This window comes from Ranitomeya imitator, chromosome 4 (assembly GCF_032444005.1).
Source record: "Ranitomeya imitator isolate aRanImi1 chromosome 4, aRanImi1.pri, whole genome shotgun sequence".
Taxonomy (NCBI): Eukaryota; Metazoa; Chordata; class Amphibia; order Anura; family Dendrobatidae; genus Ranitomeya; species Ranitomeya imitator.
Genome location: NC_091285.1, coordinates 646,645,258 through 646,669,219, shown reverse-complemented (window position 1 = coordinate 646,669,219; position 23,962 = coordinate 646,645,258). Strand labels below are relative to the sequence as shown.

Sequence of the window (23,962 nt, the reverse complement as noted above, 5' to 3'; positions counted from 1 at the left end):
ACGAAAAGAATTTTTTTGTGGAAAAAAAAGTACTTTTTCATTTTTAGAGATCAATTTGTGAAGCACCTGAGGGTTTAAAGTGCTCACTGGGCATCTAGATAAGTTCCTTGGGGGGTCTAGTTTCCAAAATGGGGTCACTTGTGGGGGAGCGCCAATGTTTAGGCACACAGGGGCTCTCCAAACGCGACATGGTGTCCGCTAAAGAGTGGAGCCAATTTTTCATTCAAAAAGTCAAATGGCGCTCCTTCCCTTCCAAGCCCTGCCGTGCGCCCAAACAGTGGTTTACCCCCACATATGAGGTATCAGCGTACTCAGGACAAATTGGACAACAACTTTCGTGGTTCAGTTTCTCCTTTTACCATTGGGAAAATAAAAAAAATTGTTGCTAAAAGATAATTTTTGTGACTAAAAAGTTAAATGTTCATTTTTTCCTTCCATGTTGCTTCTGCTGCTGTGAAGCACCTGAAGGGTTAATAAACTTCTTGAATGTGGTTTTGAGTACCTTGAGGGGTGCAGTTTTTAGAATGGTGTCACTTTTGGGTATTTTCAGCCATATAGACCCCTCAAACTGACTTCAAATGTGAGGTGGTCCCTAAAAAAATGGTTTTGTAAATTTCGTTGTAAAAATGAGAAATCGCTGGTCAAATTTTAACCCTTATAACTTCCTAGCAAAAAAAAATTTTGTTTCCAAAATTGTGCTGATGTAAAGTAGATATGTGGGAAATGTTATTTATTAACTATTTTGTGTCACATATCTCTCTGGTTTAACAGAATAAAAATTCAAAATGTGAAAAATTTCCGTTTTTATCACAAATAAACGCAGAATTTATTGACCTAAATTTACCACTAACATGAAGCCCAATATGTCATGAAAAAACAATCTCAGAACCGCTAGGATCCGTTGAAGCGTTCCTGAGTTATTACCTCATAAAGGGACACTGGTCAGAATTGCAAAAAACGGCAAGGTCTTTAAGGTCAAAATAGGCTGGGTCATGAAGGGGTTAAAAAAAAGTTAACTCATTTGGTGCCAAATACTTTGTTTGCTAATATCTCAGCAAAGAGAGAAAATTTTAAAAAAAAAGTTTTATTCCACTCTGCACCCAACCACTAACCATGAGTGGAGAAAAGGTTTTGGTGTTATGATTCATATTCTCTGAAAAAAGGCCAAGAAAGCATAAATTCTGCCGGGGTATGTAAACTTTTGAGCACAACTATATTACAAATTTGGCTATATATTCTTACACTATTGATTAAACGTTTGTTGACACGACAGATATGGATATGATTCCATCATATTTTGATTGATCCAATGTTTTTCTTAGCACAGAACGTTTTTATGGTTATGGAGAACATCAAGCCTATAGACAAAAAAGCGCTTGTATTGATTCAGTCTATATGTAGTGTCCATATTCCAAGTCTGCCATTTGTAAAAATGACATTTTTACTGTGCAGCAAAATGCAATGTAGTCATTGATCACAGATATGAGAGAAACGCAACACAATAAATATAAATCTTCCTATGTAATATCCATAGCTTTTCTTCTACCAAATATATATGTCACTCAGCAATTACATCAATCATTAATAACATTAACCTCGTCCTGAACAGGCAAATTTTTATTTTTCCATTTTTGTTTATTTTACCCTCTCTTCCATGAGCATTAACTTTTTTGTGTGTTTTTTTTCCATCAATATCAAGTCTTGTTTTTTGTGGGATGAGTTCTAATTTTTACTGACAACATATAATAAACTGAAAAAAGGGGAAAAAATGCAACATGGATAAAATGGTGAAAAATTTTAATTTAATCTCTGTTTTTGTGCTTAATTTTTACTAAATTTGTTGTGCTGTAAAAACGACCTAGCAACAGGATTCTTCATGTCAGATTTCGGCGAAACCAATCTTGTGCATTTTTTAACATTTTAGTGATTCAAAAATATTCTGAGGTTTGTTAAAAAAAAATTGGTTTGTGTCACCATTTTCTGAACCCCGTAATATTCTCATTTTTCCGTTGATGGAGCTATGTAAGGGCTTGGCTTTTGTTGCGTGATGAGCTAAAGGCTTTTTTGGTCCTTCCACTTTAATTGATTTTTATTCCATTTTTTGGGGAGAATTTTAAGTTCTGAAAAAATTCCAATTTGGGTGATTCCATTTTCTTTTTCTGTAGATCATTTGGCGCATGGATCAATTAATTTTATATTTTCATAGATCAGATTTTAACGGATGGTGCAATACTGTATAAGGATTTTTTCTGTTTGTTTTTTTTTTTACTTGAAAAAGTGTGGGTGATTCAAACTTTTATGCTTTTTATTTATTTTTGTTATATTTTTAGAAACTTTTACTTATTTCTGTAATACCACTAGAGGACCTGAACTTGTGATTGATTGCTTGTACTATATACTGCAATACATACATATCCAGACTCCTTAACATTGGAATTGTAGCACCAAGAGAGAAAAGTCGTGGAATTATGGAAATTACAGGTCGGGTAGACGTGTTAATTTTCTGCAAATGATGAAATAATGGAAACAAAATTTTAAAAACATCTCGATTTATTCAGAATCGAGTATTAGCGCCACATGCAGAAACACACCTTGGCATGTTATCGTTATAAGTAAGCCAAGGTCCTCCTGGACCTTGATCATGAGCTGCATCCAACATTTATAAATGTGGGCAGAAGACATTCCTAAGCGTTGGATGTTCCGATCTACCTTTTCTCCATTTTCTACATACAGAATACCACGGTGCTGAATGTCCGGTCTTAGGACGAAACGGTGGTGTACTCAAGTATTCTGTCAATATACATCTGTAATAACACAATGGATTCCTGAAAATACGAAGTATTGCTGGACTGAATTGTTAATAAAAGCAATCTGAAGAGCATCAAAGGTGTTCTGGTTTCCTACTGAGGATTGTGAGTTGGAAATACCTTCCTCTTCGATGGGCACTTACCTATCTTCAGGCTGCCCAACATAATTTAATAAATATTGGCATGATATCAATGAGGCTGTTTTATGGTTGCTTTTAGGAATATTCTGCTGAGCTGAATGCACTTTGGCACAAAAATCATCAAGATCCGCCACTGGCAGCTCCTTTTAAAATTGCCGATCAATGACATCCCAGATGTGCTCAATGGAAGACAAGCCTGGAGATGCTGCAGGCCATGGTAGCATGTTTAGATCACACAGGCTGGTCACAGTAGCATGAGCAACACGCGACCTGGTGTTCTTATCTTTAAAAAGCTCCTAGGACAATTTGGAGAAATGGCCCTAAACCTGATTCCACCACCAAATCAATGTTATTGTACCTAGAATGAAGACTATAAGGATTCGGCTACCACACATTATGCCACCACACACTGTAATCCTGGGAGGAGCAGTATGAGGTTATCCAGTGAAGGCCTCTTCATAGCATTGCCCACATGATCTCCAGACCAATCTTCAGCTATCACTGCATCCAAGACAAAATCGGGACTCATTGCGGAAGATAAACCTCCGCTCCAAGCTCTATTGCTTCAGACCATCCTTCCACATGTGAAACTGCATGAATTGGCCATCACGAGGGAAAGTCACATTTACTCCCGGGATTATAGTGTGAGTTGGGATAATATACACAAGCCGGAACCCTCAGTTTTGGGACAGTGACTACCTGATTAGGTCTAGACCCTCTGGTGGTCACTGACTGCTAGTATCTGCCTCCTCTGGTCTCCACTCTTCACTCTTGGTGTTGCACAAGCCAGCGTCAATAAGCACAAGCTACTCAGGAAACTTACCTGTGGAAATGCCAAACCGCAGAGGGCCCTCACCCAGTTTGGCTGTTCGGGGATCTCACTAGCGATCAGGTAGACCCTCTGTGCCGTCTCGATGCTGAATGCCCGAGTATCCTTTGGACAACTCTCTCCACAACGATCTGATAAACTCACACATTCACTGAGTTGTAACAGTTTCCAGCATTCTTGCTTACGTCCTGTTTCAGGGGGTTGGGTGCCCTCGTACATCTCCAGGCGTGCCAGGCCGCTGGAAGTAGCTTCGTATAACAGTGCCCATACTTTCTTCCATTTCTGTGGGAGGGGAAAAAAGGAGATTTAATAGGGTGGTGTTACCTGATGACATGAATTCCTGGGTCTTATCACCGGTCAGTGCCTTCAGTTCAAATAATTTAATTAACGTGAAACACATAAAATATGATTGGAGGAGACATTAGTACAATTTTTTATTAAGGCTAGAGATCACAGTGCTACAGTATTGTATAACTGGAGAAAGGTACTCTTTCCCTGCCTCAGTTTTGCAGACACCTTACAGCTCGTTCACATATGCAAGGTAGTCAGGTCTCAGCTTACAGTCGGACCCCAGAAATAAGTCATTAATCGTTATCCTGTGGATAGGGAATAAATGTTTTGTCACGGGAAAACCCATTTAATTGTCAGCAAAGCAACTTCTTTGCTAAGAGGAAGGCTCAAACCAGGTGTTTCTGGGTGGCCGTTGAGTTCCATTGGGCTTCTCTTCGCTTTTGATCTTTCCTCCTTGCCTTCCACCAACACTCCTCAACTTAAAAATGGCAATACCAAAAAGAAAAAGTCATGGAATTATGGAAATCAGAAGATAGATAGCCATGATCTGCAAATGGTGAAAAAATGAAAACAACATTTTCAAATCACCTTGTTTTATTCAGTATGGGGTATGAGCGCCACGTGCAGAAATCTCCACACTTACAGCCTATCAACAAGGTTATTAATGGTTGTCTCAGGAATGTTCTGCTGCACTGAATGCACATGGGCAAATCATCAAGATCCGCTGCTGGCAGCTCCTGTGCAATTGCTCAGGAATAATGTTCCAGATGTGCTCGATGAGGGAGAAAAGTCCGGAGACTCTGGAGGCCATGGTAGCACATTCAGGCCTCACAGTCTGCTCACAGTAGCATCAACAACATGCGGCCTGGCGTTGTCGTGTTGAAAAATGTTTTTTGGGACACTTTAGAGAAATTACCGTACCACTGGTTAAATGATACAATAAAAGTAAGAGAGTCCAAGTGACCAAACAGCAGCTTTTCCCATTTTGCTTCTCACTTGATTGGATAAATATTGTATAGTTTATTACTTGCGACATTTATGCACACATCGATGACTAATATGTTTATTTTATTTTTTAGGGTTTTATTTACTTTTATTTATTGGGGTAGAAAGGTGGTAGTTTGTACTTTTTTTGTACATTTGTCATTTTCACATTTGTTATAAGTCATTAGTAGATAGTCATTAATGACTTTGGCTGGACGTTGTCATTTTCCTGCTGCAGAATAATGTTAGAACCAAGCAGACACCTCCCTGATGGTATCACATGTTGGATCAGTATCTGCCTGTATTTCTCCTCATTAAGGACACCATTAATCCTGACCAAATCCCCATCTCTATATCCTGAAATGCAGCTCCATAATTGCAGGACCTTCCACCATGTGTTGTGAATTCTGTGGCTGAGTTCACTTCTGTGGTCACAAGTGGTATTGCAGTCTCTGGGCTTCCTCCCTCAGGTGTTTTGGTGAGCTCGTTGGCTGCCTTGCTATTTAGCTCCACCTGAGTCTGTCTTCCTTGCTCCTTGTCAATGTTCCAGTGTTGGATCTGAGCTACTGCATCTTTCCTTGGGCCTGCTGCTCTGCTAGATAAGTGCTTCTAGTTTGTTTTCTGTTTTTTTCTGTCCAGCTTGCTATTGTCTTTTGCTGGAAGCTCTGAGAAGCAGAGGGGTGCACCGCCGTGCTGTTAGTTCGGCACGGTGGGTCTTTTTGCCCCTTTGCGTGGTTTTCGTTTTAGGGTTTTTTGTAGACTGCATAGTTCTCTTTGCTATCCTCGCTCTGTCTAGAATATCGGGCCTCACTTTGCTGAATCTATTTCATTCCTACGTTTGTCTTTTCATCTTGCTAACAGTCATTATATGTGGGGGGCTGCCTATTCCTTTGGGGTATTTCTCTGAGGTAAGTCAGGCTTGTATTTCTATCTTCAGGCTAGTCAGCTCCTCAGGCAGTGCCGAGTTGCATAGGTAGTGATAGGCGCAATCCACTGCTGCTTATAGTTGTGTGAGGATAGATCAGGTACTGCAGTCTACAGAGATTCCACGTCTCAGAGCTCGTCCTATTGTTTTTGGTTATTGCCAGATCTCTGTATGTGCGCTGATTACTGCACGCTGTGTTGCCTGATTGCCAGCCATAACAGTACAAGGAGCCACACCAATGATTCCCAATAGAGGGAAAAAAGAAATCCTGACAGCATTTTTTTTCTTAGCTCTGTCTTCAGTCTTTTTTTTCCCCTAGACATTAGAGTGCTTCAGGACACAGCTGTGGACATGGATATTCAGGCTCTGTGCTCCTCAATGGATAATCTCGTTGTAAATGTACAAAAGATTCAAGATACTATTGATCAGAAATCGATGCTAGAACCAAGAATTCCGATTCCTGATTTGTTTTTTGGTGACAGAACTAAGTTCCTGAGCTTCAGAAATAATTGTAAGCTATTTTTGGCCTTGAAACCTCATTCTTCTGGTAATCCTATTCAACAGGTTTTGATTATTATTTCTTTTTTGCGCGGCGACCCACAGGACTGGGCGTTTTCTCTTGCACCAGGAGATTCTGCATTGAGTAATGTTGATGCATTTTTCCTGGCGCTCGGATTGCTTTACGATGAGCCTAATTCAGTGGATCAGGCTGAGAAAAATCTGCTGGCTTTATGCCAGGGTCAGGATGATGTAGAAGTATATTGTCAGAAATTTAGGAAATGGTCAGTACTCACTCTGTGGAATGAATCTGCACTAGCGGCTTTGTTCAGAAAGGGTCTCTCTGAAGCTCTTAAGGATGTAATGGTGGGATTTCCTATGCCTGCTGGTTTGAATGAGTCTATGTCCTTGGCCATTCAGATCGGTCGTCGCTTGCGCGAGCGTAAATCTGTGCACCATCTGGCGGTACTGCCTGAGAGTAAACCTGAGCCTATGCAGTGCGACAGGACTATGACTAAAGTAGAACGGCAAGAACACAGACGTCTGAACAGACTGTGTTTCTATTGTGGTGATTCTACTCATGCTATTTCTAATTGTCCTAAACGCACTAGGCGGTTCGATAGCTCTGCCGTTATTGGTACTGTACAGTCCAAGTTCCTTTTGTCCATTACCTTAATGTGCTCTTTGTCATCGTATTCTGTCATGGCGTTTGTGGATTCAGGCGCTGCCCTGAATCTGATGGATTTGGATTATGCTAAACGTTGTGGATTTTTCTTGGAGCCTTTGCGGTGTCCTATTCCGTTGAGAGGAATTGATGCTACACCTTTGGCCAAGAATAAGCCTCAGTACTGGGCCCAGCTGACCATGTGCATGGCTCCTGCACATCAGGAAGTTATTCGCTTTCTGGTACTGCATAATTTGCATGATGTGGTCGTGTTGGGGTTGCCATGGCTACAAACCCATAATCCAGTATTGGATTGGAACTCTATGTCGGTAACCAGCTGGGGTTGTCAGGGAGTACATGGTGATGTTCCATTTTTGTCTATTTCGTCATCCATTCCTTCTGACATCCCAGAGTTCTTGTCGGACTTTCAGGATGTATTTGAAGTGTCCAAGTCTGATGCCCTACCTCCGCATAGGAATTGTGATTGTGCTATCGATTTGATTCCTGGTAGTAAATTCCCTAAGGGTCGTTTATTTAATTTGTCCGTACCTGAACACACCGCTATGCGCAGTTATGTGAAGGAGTCCCTGGAGAAGGGACATATTCGCCCATCGTCGTCACCATTGGGAGCAGGGTTCTTTTTTGTAGCCAAGAAGGATGGTTCGCTAAGACCGTGTATTGATTACCGCCTTCTTAATAAGATCACTGTTAAGTTTCAGTATCCCTTGCCATTGATTTCTGACTTGTTTGCTCGGATTAAGGGGGCTAGTTGGTTTACTAAGATTGATCTTCGTGGTGCGTATAATCTGGTGAGAATCAGGCAGGGAGATGAATGGAAAACGGCATTTAATACGCCCGAGGGTCATTTTGAGTATCTGGTGATGCCGTTCGGACTTGCCAATGCTCCATCTGTTTTTCAGTCTTTTATGCATGACATTTTCCGTGAGTATCTGGATAAATTCCTGATTGTTTACTTGGATGACATTTTGATCTTCTCAGATGATTGGGAGTCTCATGTGAAGCAAGTCAGAATGGTTTTTCAGGTACTGCGTGCTAATTCCTTGTTCGTGAAGGGATCAAAGTGTCTCTTCGGTGTGCAGAAAGTTTCATTTTTGGGGTTCATCTTTTCCCCTTCTACTATCGAGATGGATCCGGTTAAGGTTCAGGCCATCCAGGATTGGACTCAGCCGACATCTCTAAAAAGTCTGCAGAAATTCCTGGGCTTTGCTAATTTTTATCGTCGCTTCATCTGTAATTTTTCTAGCATTGCCAGACCATTGACCGATTTGACCAAGAAGGGTGCTGATTTGGTTAATTGGTCTTCTGCTGCCGTGGAAGCTTTTCAGGAGTTGAAGCGTCGTTTTTGCTGTGCCCCTGTGTTGTGTCAACCTGATGTTTCTCTTCCGTTCCAGGTCGAGGTTGATGCTTCTGAGATTGGTGCAGGGGCGGTTTTGTCACAGAGAGGTTCTGGTTGCTCAGTGTTCAAACCATGTGCTTTCTTTTCCAGGAAATTTTCTGCTGCTGAGCGTAATTATGATGTGGGCAACCGAGAGTTGCTGGCCATGAAGTGGGCATTCGGGGAGTGGCGTCATTGGCTTGAGGGTGCTAAGCATCGCGTGGTGGTATTGACTGATCATAAGAACTTGACTTATCTCGAGTCTGCCAAGCGCTTGAATCCTAGACAGGCCCGTTGGTCGTTATTTTTTGCTCGTTTTGATTTTGTGATTTCATACCTTCCGGGCTCTAAAAATGTGAAGGCGGATGCTCTGTCTAGGAGTTTTGTGCCCGACTCTCCGGGGTTATCTGAGCCGGCGAGTATCCTCAAGGAAGGAGTCATTGTGTCTGCCATCTCCCCTGATTTGCGGAGAGTGTTGCAGAAATTTCAGGCTAATAAACCTGATCGTTGTCCGGCCGAGAAACTGTTCGTCCCTGATAGGTGGACTAGTAAAGTTATCTCTGAACTTCATTGTTCGGTGCTGGCCGGTCATCCAGGAATCTTTGGTACCAGGGAGTTGGTTGCTAGATCCTTCTGGTGGCCATCTCTGTCACGGGATGTGCGTGCTTTTGTGCAGTCCTGTGGAATTTGTGCTAGGGCTAAGCCCTGCTGTTCACGTGCCAGTGGGTTGCTTTTGCCCTTGCCGGTCCCGAAGAGGCCTTGGACACATATTTCGATGGATTTCATTTCTGACCTTCCCGTTTCTCAAAAAATGTCGGTCATTTGGGTGGTCTGTGATCGCTTTTCTAAAATGGTCCATCTGGTGCCCTTGGTTAAATTGCCTTCCTCCTCTGATTTGGTGCCTTTGTTCTTCCAGCATGTGGTTCGTTTACATGGCATTCCTGAGAATATTGTTTCTGACAGAGGTTCCCAGTTTGTCTCGAGGTTCTGGCGAGCCTTTTGTGGTAGGATGGGCATTGACCTATCTTTCTCCTCGGCCTTCCATCCTCAGACTAATGGCCAGACCGAACGAACCAATCAGACCTTGGAAACATATTTGAGATGTTTTGTTTCCGCTGACCAGGATGATTGGGTGTCATTTTTGCCGTTGGCTGAGTTCGCCCTTAATAATCGGGCCAGCTCGGCTACCTTGGTCTCTCCATTTTTCTGCAATTCTGGGTTCCATCCTCGTTTCTCTTCAGGACAGGTTGAGTCTTCGGACTGTCCTGGTGTGGATTCTGTGGTGGACAGGTTGCAGCAGATCTGGACTCAGGTAGTGGACAATTTGACCTTGTCCCAGGAGAAGGCTCAGCTTTTCGCTAATCGCAGACGCCGTGTGGGACTCCGACTTCGTGTTGGGGATCTGGTTTGGTTATCTTCTCGTCATATTCCTATGAAGGTTTCCTCTCCTAAATTTAAACCTCGATTTATTGGTCCGTATAGGATTTCTGAGATTCTCAATCCGGTGTCTTTTCGTCTGACCCTCCCAGACTCCTTTTCCATACATAATGTATTCCATAGGTCGTTGTTGAGGAGATACGTGGCACCTATGGTTCCATCTGTGGAGCCTCCTGCCCCTGTTTTGGTGGAGGGGGAATTGGAGTATATTGTGGAGAAGATTTTGGATTCTCGTGTCTCTAGACGGAAACTCCAGTATCTGGTCAAATGGAAGGGTTATGCTCAGGAAGATAATTCCTGGGTTTTTGCCTCTGATGTCCATGCCCCAGATCTTGTTCGTGCCTTTCATGTGGCTCATCCTGGTCGGCCTGGGGGTTCTGGTGAGGGTTCGGTGACCCCTCCTCAAGGGGGGGGTACTGTTGTGAATTCTGTGGCTGAGTTCACTTCTGTGGTCACAAGTGGTATTGCAGTCTCTGGGCTTCCTCCCTCAGGTGTTTTGGTGAGCTCGTTGGCTGCCTTGCTATTTAGCTCCACCTGAGTCTGTCTTCCTTGCTCCTTGTCAATGTTCCAGTGTTGGATCTGAGCTACTGCATCTTTCCTTGGGCCTGCTGCTCTGCTAGATAAGTGCTTCTAGTTTGTTTTCTGTTTTTTTCTGTCCAGCTTGCTATTGTCTTTTGCTGGAAGCTCTGAGAAGCAGAGGGGTGCACCGCCGTGCTGTTAGTTCGGCACGGTGGGTCTTTTTGCCCCTGTGCGTGGTTTTCGTTTTAGGGTTTTTTGTAGACTGCATAGTTCTCTTTGCTATCCTCGCTCTGTCTAGAATATCGGGCCTCACTTTGCTGAATCTATTTCATTCCTACGTTTGTCTTTTCATCTTGCTAACAGTCATTATATGTGGGGGGCTGCCTATTCCTTTGGGGTATTTCTCTGAGGTAAGTCAGGCTTGTATTTCTATCTTCAGGCTAGTCAGCTCCTCAGGCAGTGCCGAGTTGCATAGGTAGTGATAGGCGCAATCCACTGCTGCTTATAGTTGTGTGAGGATAGATCAGGTACTGCAGTCTACAGAGATTCCACGTCTCAGAGCTCGTCCTATTGTTTTTGGTTATTGCCAGATCTCTGTATGTGCGCTGATTACTGCACGCTGTGTTGCCTGATTGCCAGCCATAACAACCATGCTTCACTTTTCTTGCAGAATATCATTATTGTGCCTCTTTCCAACCCTTCAGTGAACAAACTGACTTCTGCTACAGCCAAATATTTCACATTTCATCTCATCAGTCCAGAGTACATGCCGCCATTTTTCTGCAACACAGTTCCTATGGTTTTTTTTGGCCGCAATTCTTACATGAAGACCACTTTTGGCCAGACTTCTCCAAACAATAGACAGATGTTGCTGCCATTTCTGAGCTGATGCCACTGCTGGATATCTTCTTATTTCTAAGGAAAGTAAGCATGATGTGTCTTTCATCTGAGTCCCACTGGTTGCTGCCATTTCTGAGCTGATGCCACTGCTGCCATCTTCTGATTTCTAAAGAAAGTAAGCATGATGTGTTTTTCATCTGAGTCCCACGGGTTGCTGCCATTTCTGAGCTGATGCCACTGCTGCCATCTTCTGATTTCTAAGGAAAGTAAGCATGATGTGTCTTTCATCTGAGTCCCACGGGTTGCTGCCATTTCTGAGCTGATGCCACTGCTGCCATCTTCTGATTTCTAAGGAAAGTAAGCATGATGTGTCTTTCATCTGAGACCCACGTGTTGCTGCCATTTCTGAGCTGATGCCACTGCTGCCATCTTCTGATTTCTGAATAAAGTAAGCATGATGTGTCTTTCATCTGAGTCCCACTGGTTGCTGCCATTTCTGAGCTGATGCCACTGCTGGGCATCTTCTAATTTCTAAGAAAACTAAGCATGATGTGTCTTTCATCCGCTGCACCTTTCCAATAAATGCATCTACGGTCCTTAACAATGCTCATAACATTGGTATCGGCGTAATCGTACTGAACGGAAGAACCATGTTGCCTGATCATTATTACCGTAATAAAAGCAAAACCCAAGAAAAAAATAGTCAGAATTCAGCAAAGAGATGTAAATGGCTTAGTTTAAAATTACAACTCATTTCGACTCTTGTAAAAAGGGGAGGAAACTAACGGTAGCACAAAAATGAAAACTCTCCCATGAGCAAGAAAAATCACATAATTAGAGTATAATCACATTGTCACTTGATTTCTGTATTAAATAAAAACATACAGTATAACCAAATAGGTCAACGTTGTGGAGGAATATAGGTCAGGTTTATAAAAAAAAATAAAATAAAGTTTTCCATGAAAATCACGGTCTCTTTCAGGGACATGGATGTAATATTTTCAGGCAAGCAGTTATTGGTTTCAGCTCTGGAGCCTGAACGTACTGCCTCTTAAAGCCTTGGAGAAGTTGTGTTTTTCTTGCACTGCTTGGACTCATTCCGGATCATTAGTTTACAGATTGTTGATTGCCAAAGGGGTGGAAAGCTCCTATCCATTTCATCCAGAAACAAGAGAGGAAATTGGGTCAGAATCTTCATTCCGATGGAACTCTGACCCGGAATATTATGGAATAAATTCCTGCTCCTGACACATACTCTCGATATCTTGAAGACCCAAAAGCACACAGAGAGGTCAAAAAATACTCTGTTGTAAAAAAGTCACAGTAAATAAGCAAGTGCTAGTCAAAAAATGAAAAAATACAAAAATACAGGGTATTTAGTTAATACTTTTTTTGCAAGAAAAGTATGTTAAGCTGCTCCACCAATAGCCAAGGTATACCCATAATAGAGCAGTCCTATCTAATGTATATAATCCCTATCTGATGTATTTTACAAAAGAGTATTTTTTTACCTCACTGTGCGCTTTTGTGTCTTCAAGTTCTTTGGTGGTGTGAACAGGTTTCTACAGTCTTGTTCACTGTGCAAGTAGCCCATGTGTTTTTGGTTTTATAATTGTTCTCTTGTTTCTACAAGACTGGGGAGTCCACCCACTCCTCTGTGGGTCATTTGCATTGTAGCTGTTCCATCCTGCAAGTTCCACATGGATATTTTCTCTCTGAACCCTGCTCATACAGGTACTATACAGATGATCACGTTTTTAAATACATCAGATAGGGATTATATACATTAGATAGGACTTCTCTATTAGGGTATACCTTGGTGATTGGTGGAGCAGCTTAACATACTTTTTTTGCAAAAAAACGTATTAACTAAATACCCTGTATTTTTGTATTTTTTCATTTTTTGACTGGCACTTGCTTATTTACTGTGACTTTTTTTACAACAGAGTATTTTTTGACCTCTCTGTGCGCTTTTGTGTCTTCAAGTCCTTTGGTGGTGTGAACAGGTTTCTACAGACTTGTTTACTGTGCAAGTAGCCCATGTGTTTTTGGTTCTATCCTCTTGATATCTTGTAGACTTCAGGAGCTCAACTATAAAATTGTCTCACGCTGGTAACTCCTGACAAAGGACACAAACTATACCGTACAATTTTACAGCTGTGCTGGAAATGCTCTTCAGCCCCCAACACAAGGCTCCCCATGTAGTTGGCTGTCTGCATGTCCACATTGCACCTGAACGGCTCTTTTATCCACGTTTCGGGGCTCTAGCTCTCAGACCTCAGCCAATATTGATCCGAATGTTGATTAAACTCAGCAATACAAGTCTATGGGTCCATGAAAAAAATCAAACACCACTCCGATAACATACAATTGCTGTCCATTTTTCTCTGACCATTACATAAGAGAAGGCAGAGAAACGTTTTTATTTTTTTTCACATATGAGAAAAACTGATGAAAATCTGACAAAACTATGGCCATTATAAAAATCATTGATGAAATTTGGTCTGTTTTTCTTGTATGTGAAAAAACCTGCCATCTGCATGAGGCTTTGGGGCTCAATCATAAGTGTGAATTTTCCACTTTGGTGAAAATTTTTGATTAGACTTTGACCATAGTGTGGTTTGAATGTCATCAATTTTTCTCGTACGTGGAGAAATTAAAAAGAAGTTTCTCCATCTTCATCTCTTATGTAACAGGCTGTGAAAGTTGAACCACACTTGGGTGGCATTCGAGTGCGGTCTGATTTTTTTCAAGGACCCATAGACTTGTATTCCTAATTTTGATCCAAAAATCGAACATGTCTCCGCGATTTTCGCGTAAAATCATAGACATGTGAACAGCCTTATAAACCATCACACGGATAGCACTCGTATGTGAAGATAGGATGAGTGAATGAAGCCTAAATGTGGGATAAATCACATCCAGGCTTTGGAAATTTTCAACTGAACCACTTTGGTTAATGTGGGCTGCTGCTCTGGATGCAAACATGTGAATGGAGGAGATTACAACAGAAGACTACTGGTCAACTTGACCTCTTGGCTGCCATGGTCCCAATTCACTACATAGTCCTGCTTTCCATAGATCTAGTGACAAACCCAACTTTGCTACATTGCTGGGTTCTTTGCTATACTGCTGGTAAATTTTATTTTGGATTTTGTGATGCACTCAACTCTGCTAGAAAGTCGAGTCAACTCTGCCATATCTCTGTGCTGCTCAGCTCCTCATTGATGAGTCTACTCTGCTTCTTTGGCTGCCATTTGCTCCTCCTGTTGCCGTTCTGCCAGAACACCTTCCATCATTCCATTTGGATATCCCTGCTGCACCAACGTCATTGGTCTGTGCCGCATAGCAACTGCTCATCCACACCAAGGGCTTTGAGAATCCACCTCACCAAGAGGGACATGACACGCATCTTCTGCCACACTCCATACATCTCTATCTGATGGTACCATCCTCCTTGTGAGACTAGATATTGTTATGCCTCAAGTTGTGAGGTGGATCAATGAAAGCCCTTGGTCTGGATGAGCAGTTGTAATGCAGCACGGACAGATGACGCTTCGCAGAAGTGTAATCTAGTTTTTTCAGATGTAGAGACTGGGCAACAACCAGAGGAGCAGATTAGTTAGCAGAATCTAGCTATTTGCCCAGCGGTGAGGCTAAGCAGAGTATATACTGGAATATTATGCATCATGTGTAAGAAGTATAGCAGAGCCTAGAGATGCAGCAGAGCTGGGTATGTGAGGAGACTCAATATACAGGTAATCAGCAGGATTACACAAAGTAGCAGAGCCCAGAGATGTAGCAGAACTGGGTATGTCAGGAGACTCAATATACAGGTAATCAGCAGGATTGCACAAAGTAGCAGAGCCCAGAGATGTAGCAGAACTGGGTATGTGAGGAGACTCAATATACAGGTAATCAGCAGGATTGTACAAAGTAGCAGAGCCCAGAGATGTAGCAGAACTGGGTATGTGAGGAGACTCAATATACAGGTAATCAGCAGAATTGCACAAAGTAGCAGAGCCCAGAGATGTAGCAGAACTGGGTATGTGAGGAGACTCAATGTAGAGACGATCAGCAGAGTTATGCAAGGTAGCAGAGCCCAGGGATGTAGCAGAATTGGGTACATCAGGTGGCAGAATTTAGTGATGATAGGCAGTATGCACCACTAGAGCCAGCCTGCGTGTCCTGAAAGCGTGACCTCAGTGGAGCGCGGCAGGGTACCATGCCACCCTGATGCACAGAAGAAGCCGAACGAGGCAGAATGAGAGCAGAGAGGCTAGAGTTGGGACAGGTGAGTAACAGAGGCACTTGACACTTATTTAGGATAATCATACCCTTAATCCACATTTTCTTTTTTCTATTGTTCCTACCTTTCTTTCTGTATCTTAAAATTAAATATCTAAAGTAATAATTAGTTTGGATATATTATTGCATCTTTCCTGATGACTCGATATTATCATAGATAATCTATGTGATAATTTCTCATATGTTATTTGCATAGCTTAACTGTCAACATTCCTACATTCATTCATGCACCAAATGTCACACTGCTGCTCTACTAGATGGCAATAGAGTGGAGGGTGTACTGCACACATCAGGAGCAGACCTGCAGCGCAGCAGAGAGGCCACCACTAGGTGGCAGCGGAATAGTAAAACAAGCGGGGTCGATATTAGTGTGTAGCGCAGTACCAAAGGAATAACCAAGCACAGATTCAGAAACAAGCCAAATGGGTCAATACCAGGAGCAGATATGCCAAAGACAAGAAACAAGCCAGCAGGTCAGAGTACAAGCCAGGTCAGGTACCAGGGAATCCAAACACGGAGGGAATCCAAACACAGAGTCAGGACGGGAAGAAGGAAATAAACAGACATGGGTACAGTCAGCAAAGCAGAAGACGAATCAGGGTATGCAGAGTCAGCTACACAAGCCGTAGGCAGAAACTATAACTGACATCGGCTGCAGGATGCAGCAGAGTTAAATAGCAAACCTGAACCAAGAATGAGGCAGAGCAAAGTTAACCCTTGACATGATCAGCCTGGGAAAAGGGCAGACAGGACTCACAACCCGGACTGGATCATGACACCAAGACTGAAGTAATTACTTTCTCTGTTTTCTTTAAAAAACAGATTATTCATCAGTATAAAAAATCCCAAAGAAATGAAATTATTTAGCAATTAAAGAGAATCTATCATGAAATCAAAAGTGCCAGTTTTTGCTCCTATTTTAGTCCCGCAGCTTTCCTAAATATTCTGCTTTTTATTTCTTTTAAACCTGCCATATGGTTCCAGAGACATGGATCTTTTTATTTACTGTTCATTTTTATGGTTTTTACCAAGAAGGCATTGCTTACAGGGTAATTAAGCAGAGCAATCTAAAGACAAGCCCCAGAGGATCCTGTGAGTTACGCCCCCTTAGGAAATACCATAAAATCAACACTAAATAAAAAGGTCCATATCTCTGAAACCATATGGAGGATTTAAAAGAAATAAAAAACTGAATACTCTGGGGAACAGTGAGAATAAAATAAGAAAAAAAAAATGATCATAGAATGTTAAAAAAAAATTGAAAAAAAAAAAAACTGTCACCAGGCCAAAAGTGATTCGGTTTTTTTTTCTTATTTTATTCCCATTGTTCCCCGGAATATTCAATATTCAGTTTTTATTGTTGTATGTAATGTTGTCTTTAAGTACGTAATTTTATTTATTGCTTTATCACATTTCCTACTTTTAGCCCCTATTTTGAAAAATCATGAAATCACTTTTTATTTATAAAAGAAAATAACAATGTCCTGATCACATGCAGAATATTCTTGGAAGACTTAATTAAATTCTGGTACTGAAATTCGGCTACTGAGGAAGTGAAGAATCTGCTCGGGTAGGAGTTGCTCACATTGTTGGGGAAGTAGCGCTTACGTAATTCACATGCTCTGTCTCCCATCTACGCAGACCCCTGGCCCAGTCTGCACCAACTGTTAGTTCCTTTCAGAAAGTAAAGCTAAAAATACAGTGGCCAGGAATCAGATTAAAGAAAATAAGTGATGTCCACAAGTAGGGGCTTAACATGACGAGTTTCGGGCTGCAGCTGAACTTCTGTTTTATCTGTTGGTCGCTGCAAATAACTTGGTCAAAGTGGAGTGAAAACTCGAAAAATTGCAAACTTTTACCGCAGCTTCCATTTGCGCCAAAATTTTGCGACTTTTCAAAGCACAGAAACCAACCGGAATACCAGCTCTGCAGGGTCATAAATCATCTTGAGGGGAATAGCTAAAATTGTCTGCGCCTGTTTTCCCCATATGTCGGGTGATCCATCCCTCGCACGATTTTCACTCTACACAATATTACCAAACCGAACAAAGGTAAGCCACCCAAAAGATTCCTCTGTATCTGAAAATTCTAAATTGCAACCAATATCTATTATTGTTCCCTATAATATAATCTTATAAAATAATTTATTAGAAAGGCAACATCCACATCTGATGCCATACACCAGTCTGCACAGGAAGTGAAAACTGATGCGTCAGTGATCACAATATAAATAACTGAAATTTGCAGAATGATGTAAAGAAGCCGAAATATGAGGTACAGGAGGTTCCTAGTCATTGCTTGTTTCACTGGTCATGGGCACAATGCCTTATGTATAGGGGCCAAAGAAAGAAACTGCTCCACACACGGTGGAACGGTGGAGAGCTAATGTGCCAAAACAGGGGACCACCTCCTTTGGTCTTGCGCCTTAGATGCCGTGGTGATTTATAACGACGGCATTTAAAAGGTTAAATGGCCAGGCTCGGAGGTTCCTCCTTGAGTTTGGACTGGTGTTACAACTCAGTTCAAATTGGCACATTGAAGGTTCGATGAGGATTTTGGCACAAATTATGCAATTCATTTTTTTTTTTTTTTTTTCATTCTGCATCCAGTGTGGTTCTTGTTTCTCTTTGTTATTAGCCATCTCTCTGAATCTGTCCTCATTCAGTAGTTTTTTCCAGAAAAGGTCCACTTTATTCTTGGAGTAACTCCTTCCTTGCGTCCCATTCACCACCTTCTGTGTTCTTCCTCTTTACCTCAGAGAGGAGTTGCGTCTCCCTCTGCTTACAGGCCCCATCAACATTGGCACTGTTGTATCATGACTCCTACTCGAGCCTCCTGACAATACTCACCAAGGTGGCTCATGTCCTGGTAGCCATAGGTGGAAATACACTTCTGGGGCCTCTGCACGCCACAGCCTTTCTTCATGTGTTTGGCCTCAGCTTTCCTTCAGAATAGTCACTCTAATGATCACTTGGTAGCTTATCCTCCATGTTGGAAGCCATGTGGCTTCCCTGGGTCTTCACAGACCCTGAACAGTAGTAGCCACATTAGGCCGGGATCACACATACGCGTGATACGGCAGAGTCTCGCAGGTGAAATCCCTCCTCTGGCGCCGGCACTTGGGAGCGGAGCGTGCAGCTCCATGTGTTGCTGTGTGGCTGCACGCTCCTCTCCGGAGTGCCGGCGCCAGAGGAGGGATTTCACCTGCGAGACTCGGCCGTATCACGCGTATGTGTGATCCCGGCCTTACCGTGAACATCTCACCCGAGTTCCCTGGTGTTCGGGACGGTTGCTTGTTTCTCTTGCCTCCCCCGTCAGGTTGGTTTGGAGAACATGACCTTGGGTTCTTTACTCATATCCATAGACCCACTCCCTCCCTGGGAAAGACAGAGTATAAGCTCTCACATCAAGAGGTCTTGCTTCACAGGAACACACAGTGGCTTCAGAAGAGACCATAGTGGTAATTACCTACCATGCGTAAAAGCCGAGTACAGTTGCACTCCCTACTCTACTGGTGGAGTCACTGGGTACATACATTACATTATGTTACTTAACCTGATTGAGGCTGTGCGCACACGTTCAGGATTTCTCGCTGAAAATTCCTGAGAAAAACCGGACATTTTCTGCAAGAAATCCAAAAAAAAATCTGCATGCGGTTTTGCCGCGTTTTTTTACGGAGATTTCCGAATGCATTTTGTAGTGGGAAATCCGCAAAAAAAAAGCAAAATTAATGAACATGCTGCGGTTTTTACCGCGATGCGTTTTTTTCGCGGAAAAAAAACACATCATGTGCACAAAACATGCGGAATTCATTCTAAATGATGGGATGCTTATTGTATGCGGTTTTATAGCGTTTTTATCAGGAAAAACCGTGAAAAAAACGCGAAAAAACCTCAACGTGTGCACACAGCCTTACAGCCTGTACTACACTCCAGAACTGCCTTCACAATTCTGCTGGTTGTTATTGGTAGCCATCAACTTTGCAGTATGTGATAAAAATGCCTTCAAACATTCTCTCTCTCTCTCACTCTTATGTCATTTGGCCAATATTAATAATTATGGTAATCCTAATTGACCTTAAACGGGAAAGGTTTATTCTGATTTCATGTCAGATATTGAGAAAAACATGCAGATGTGTCTTTTTATATACCCTGTTTCCCCGAAAATAAGACACCGTCTTATATTAATTTTTGCTCCGAAAGTTGCACCATGTCTTATTTTCAGGGGGGTGTCTTATTTTCTCAAGAAAAAGAATTGAGAAATTATTTTTGAACAAAAAAATTAACATTTATTAACATACCAGCGTATGCTGAAAAGTAGTCATCACAAAACAGTAGAATCAAATAAACTGTGAATCGTACCAAGAATTTCTTATTACTACCGTATAATTACGGTATTTCCAAGTACAACATGTAAAACAACGAACAGTGGTTCATTTACTGATCTCAATATTTAATAACACAAAACAAGATTTATTCAATGACAACCATGTCATCATCTTCTGGAACATCATCATAACAATCCAAACTCTGAAGTTCCTGTGGAATTTCTTGTGACTCCATTTCTTTCAGAATCATTGGCCCATATCGCTCATGTCATGTCCTTGAATGAGCCCTGGGCCAATCAGAGCGCAGGAACAATCAGAGGCTATGGATGATGTCAGCTGGCCCATGTTTCCTGCGCTGTGATTGGTGCAGGGCTCATGGGCAGAGATCGGCACACAGCTCCGAGGCTGTGATTAACTCCTGCGAACATTGGCGGGCACCGGACAGTGGGAGCGAGACACAACTGCATGCGCCATGCACAGAACAAGGTATGCCTTATTTTCGGGGGGTGCCTTATATTAGCAGGCACAGTGCTCCCCCTAGCATGCCTTACTTTTGGGGGGGTGCCCTATTTTCGGGGAAACAGGGTAGTGTATGTAAACTTCTGGTTTCAACTGTAGGTAATTTTCCAAAACACTGCACTATTACAGTATTGCAGTGCAGTGTTCTAGACCTCTAGTGATCACAGGTTTAAGTCCCTTAGAGCAGGGGTCCCCAACTCCAGTCCTCAAGGCCCACCAACATGTCATGTTTTCAGGATTTCCTTAGTCTTGCCCAGGTAATAATTGCATCACCTGTGCAATGCAAAGGAAATCCTGAAAACATGACCTGTTGGTGGGCCTTGAGGACTGGAGTTGGGGACCTCTGCCTTAGAGGACCAATAAAAAGAAAAAATTTTTAAAAATTAAAAAAAAGCATATCCAGTATCACTCCAGGCAAACTGTACAAACCAATAAATTATCATAATATTTCTCCCACAGGGTGAACGTTGAAATAAAAAATGGCTTAATCGCTGTTTTTGGGTCACTTTTACTCTCAAAAAAAGTATTAAAGAGAGATCTAAAAGGTATATGGACCCCAAAATGGTATAGATGAAAACTACAGCTCACATTGCAAAAAAACAAGCCGTGGTACAACGGGAGAGGGGGAAAAAAGGATAAAGGGGACCACTAGGACTCTGTCACTCAAAGGCCCACATAAATCGGGAGCAGGCCCAGATTTCACAAAGCTTTCAGCCCAACTGTGGCTTCTCAATGGACAGGTTCAGGCTCACGCTCTCCCATATGGCACTGCAGGTGTTCCGCAGTAAAGAATCACTCCCTGGTGCCCAACCCTTCCCCCACATAATGTCCTGTTATCCCCATCTGATCAGTGCTGCTATCCAGTATTTTTGCACTAAATCTTCTATCAGGGCCCTCCTAGGCCTACAGTGATGCACAAACCTCCTCTATGGGTATGTGCACATTGAGCCTTTTTGCATAGTTTTGAGAGTGTAAACTAAGCTGACATTTTTGAGGAGTTTTGAGATTTAGAGACAGATTTGCAGAGTTTCCACTCCGTTTCTACTCCAACAGCTCCTCGAAAAGCTCTGTTTGCGCACAGCTTTAGAAGCTGGAATTAAGACAAATTACCATCCCTCCTGCCCGGCGACTTTGCCAGAGCATGGCAGTGCATCATTCCTTCACTCTACAACACACAAGGTGCTCAGCAATTACATGCAGCACAAAAACGAACAAATACATATTTTATCTGTATCTGGTATTAGCATACCAAACAAAACAGATGATACTGAGGTCCATATTACTAGAAAAATACAAATCTTTACTATTAAAATACAATGGACTTGGGTTATGGCAGAAGTGACTAGTCCAAGTGACCAATTCACGCTGGCTTCAATATACCCAAGGGTCAGGCAATAAAATTCAACATGACCCATCTGTCTTTACTGCTCATCTTTCCGAGAGATGTAGAAAGCTCCTTATACACATATTTGCCAAGTCCTGCCAAAATTGGCATGGTTGGTCTACTTGGCTCTAATGTGTGTAGGCAGTGGCACCTTCTTGGGTTATTCCTAGAACTTCCAGTTAGAGTTGATCTTATGGATTGGGGATAACTTATTGATCGCTGGGGGGAAAAAAACGCTAGGATTCCTAGCGATTACAAGAACAAGAACTCTTAAAATTATATGAAGCTGTCACTGAGGTCTGGAGTCCCGCGGCCAGTGCTTGCATTGTGGTCCATGCTCGGACCATGACGCATGGAAGTCTGCAAGCCGCATGAGTCCTTAGATCATTGACCGATGCTGCCGAAATCAGTGAGTACAGCTGAGAGTGATCTAATAGGCATAACATAAACCAGGGAATTACTAGTTATACAACTGCATTATTAATTCATTAACACAGCTACAAAGGTGGGGCTTCGTTTAAAGGGGCTGTGAACATCAATCCTCATTTTTAGGCAACGTTCACACTACAGTATTTTAGGTCTCATTGTTGTACGTGAAAGAAAATTGACCTCGCGCAGACGGCACTTGAACCCATTGTTATTCCATAGGGATGTTCAGATGACCGAATGTCTGTATTAAACCAAAAAGCAGCATGCAGTAGTGTCTTTTGACCATTCGCCCATTCAAGCATATGGGTGGGGAAAAAAAAAATCAGATCTAATACGGATCAACCTGTATAGCATCCGATTTTTAGGGATACATTAGAATTCTTAACATGGGAAACTGTATTTGGTCTTATTCGCTGCCGATGTATAAAAACGGATTCCATATGGATGTGCAAATGGACACACACATGGCATGTGGATGAGAATACAGATACAAAATTATTTTCTGGATAAAAATCAGTAGATTTTCTTATGCAGTCATGTGAACTCAGCCCAAAAGGCACAATTTACATGACAACTATTCAAGTCACTGGGCTACTATGTGGTACATTATCCTGAAATGTGTACCAAAACAACATGGAACATTGATAAACAGAGGGGTCCATGTACACTAATACATAGGATGGAGACACAAAGCAAAGCAGTAAAGTGGAAAGAGGGTATCTGAAGAACATGGTGGTGCACTCACCTTTCCAAACCGTTGCTGATGCTGTACATACAGAGACCCCTGTTTCACCAAACCGCCATCCATCACCTATTCCAATTGGCTTGCGTATTTCAGGGAACACTCTCGCCTCCTCTCTTTAGAGCAGTGTTACCCACCGTCTTGCAATGTGACAGCTGTCTCTTCACAGTCGGCACCACTAACACTACTATCTACTCTACCTCTACTCCTCAGTCCCTCTTCCTCTACGTAACATTTAAGGCTTCCGCATCATCTCTGATGATTTTCTCTCATTATTCCCGCAAACGTCAACACTGCTACTTTATGGTGCACTGTTCTGTTCTTCTACTTCTACACTTGCTCCCTCCTGAGAGCATCAATCCTTGAGCCCATATCTTGCGCGGTCTCTACTGCTTTGCACCGCCCGTCTAATGTCTCTTTCTTTCTTGACCGTTTCTTGCCCTTCAATACGAAGCTTACTTTGCAGACTCTTTCTGCATTTTTCCACTGTTCCCTTCTTCTTGTTTGCAGTATCTCTTGTGCAAGGCTTGTCTTTCTGCCTTTTTGTTGTCTCTCAGTTCCTCCCTCTATTGAACACACTTCCGCTTTAAAACCTATGCTGTATTTGGTGACAAGTGTGTTTCTACAATATGTATGTATGCATATTGGCTGCTTACCTATTCATACTATAAAATGAGTTAACACTGATTTTCTACTAAGCGGCTTTCTTTGCTGGGTATCTGCAGTGTTCTCATGCTGGGCAGCATTGTAAATGACCAAAGCCAATTGAGATGTTACTGGTTGTCATGTATATACATTATGTTGCACTGCATATGTTTTATTTTGCAGGTTTGGCTGGATGATGGGCACTGATGCTGTAACTGGACAAACAATGAGAGTCTTCTAGGTGACAGTCACATTACAGATAACAACTCGCGAAGCCA

At 42.3% G+C, this 23,962-nt stretch overlaps 1 protein-coding gene across 1 annotated transcript in view; it reads right to left on the bottom strand.

Annotated features, from left to right (window-relative positions):
• Nucleotides 1-23,564, bottom strand: part of DOK2 (docking protein 2) — a 48,694-nt gene extending 25,130 nt beyond the window's left edge. Inside the window, exons 1-2 of the mRNA XM_069767002.1 lie at nucleotides 23,043-23,564; nucleotides 3,771-4,058 (exon numbers count right to left, since the gene is read on the bottom strand). Of these exons, the coding sequence (XP_069623103.1) occupies nucleotides 3,771-4,058; nucleotides 23,043-23,105 (351 nt within the window). The 5' untranslated portion in view covers nucleotides 23,106-23,564. The remainder of the gene's footprint in view (nucleotides 1-3,770; nucleotides 4,059-23,042) is intronic.
• Between the last annotated feature and the right edge of the window lie 398 nt (nucleotides 23,565-23,962).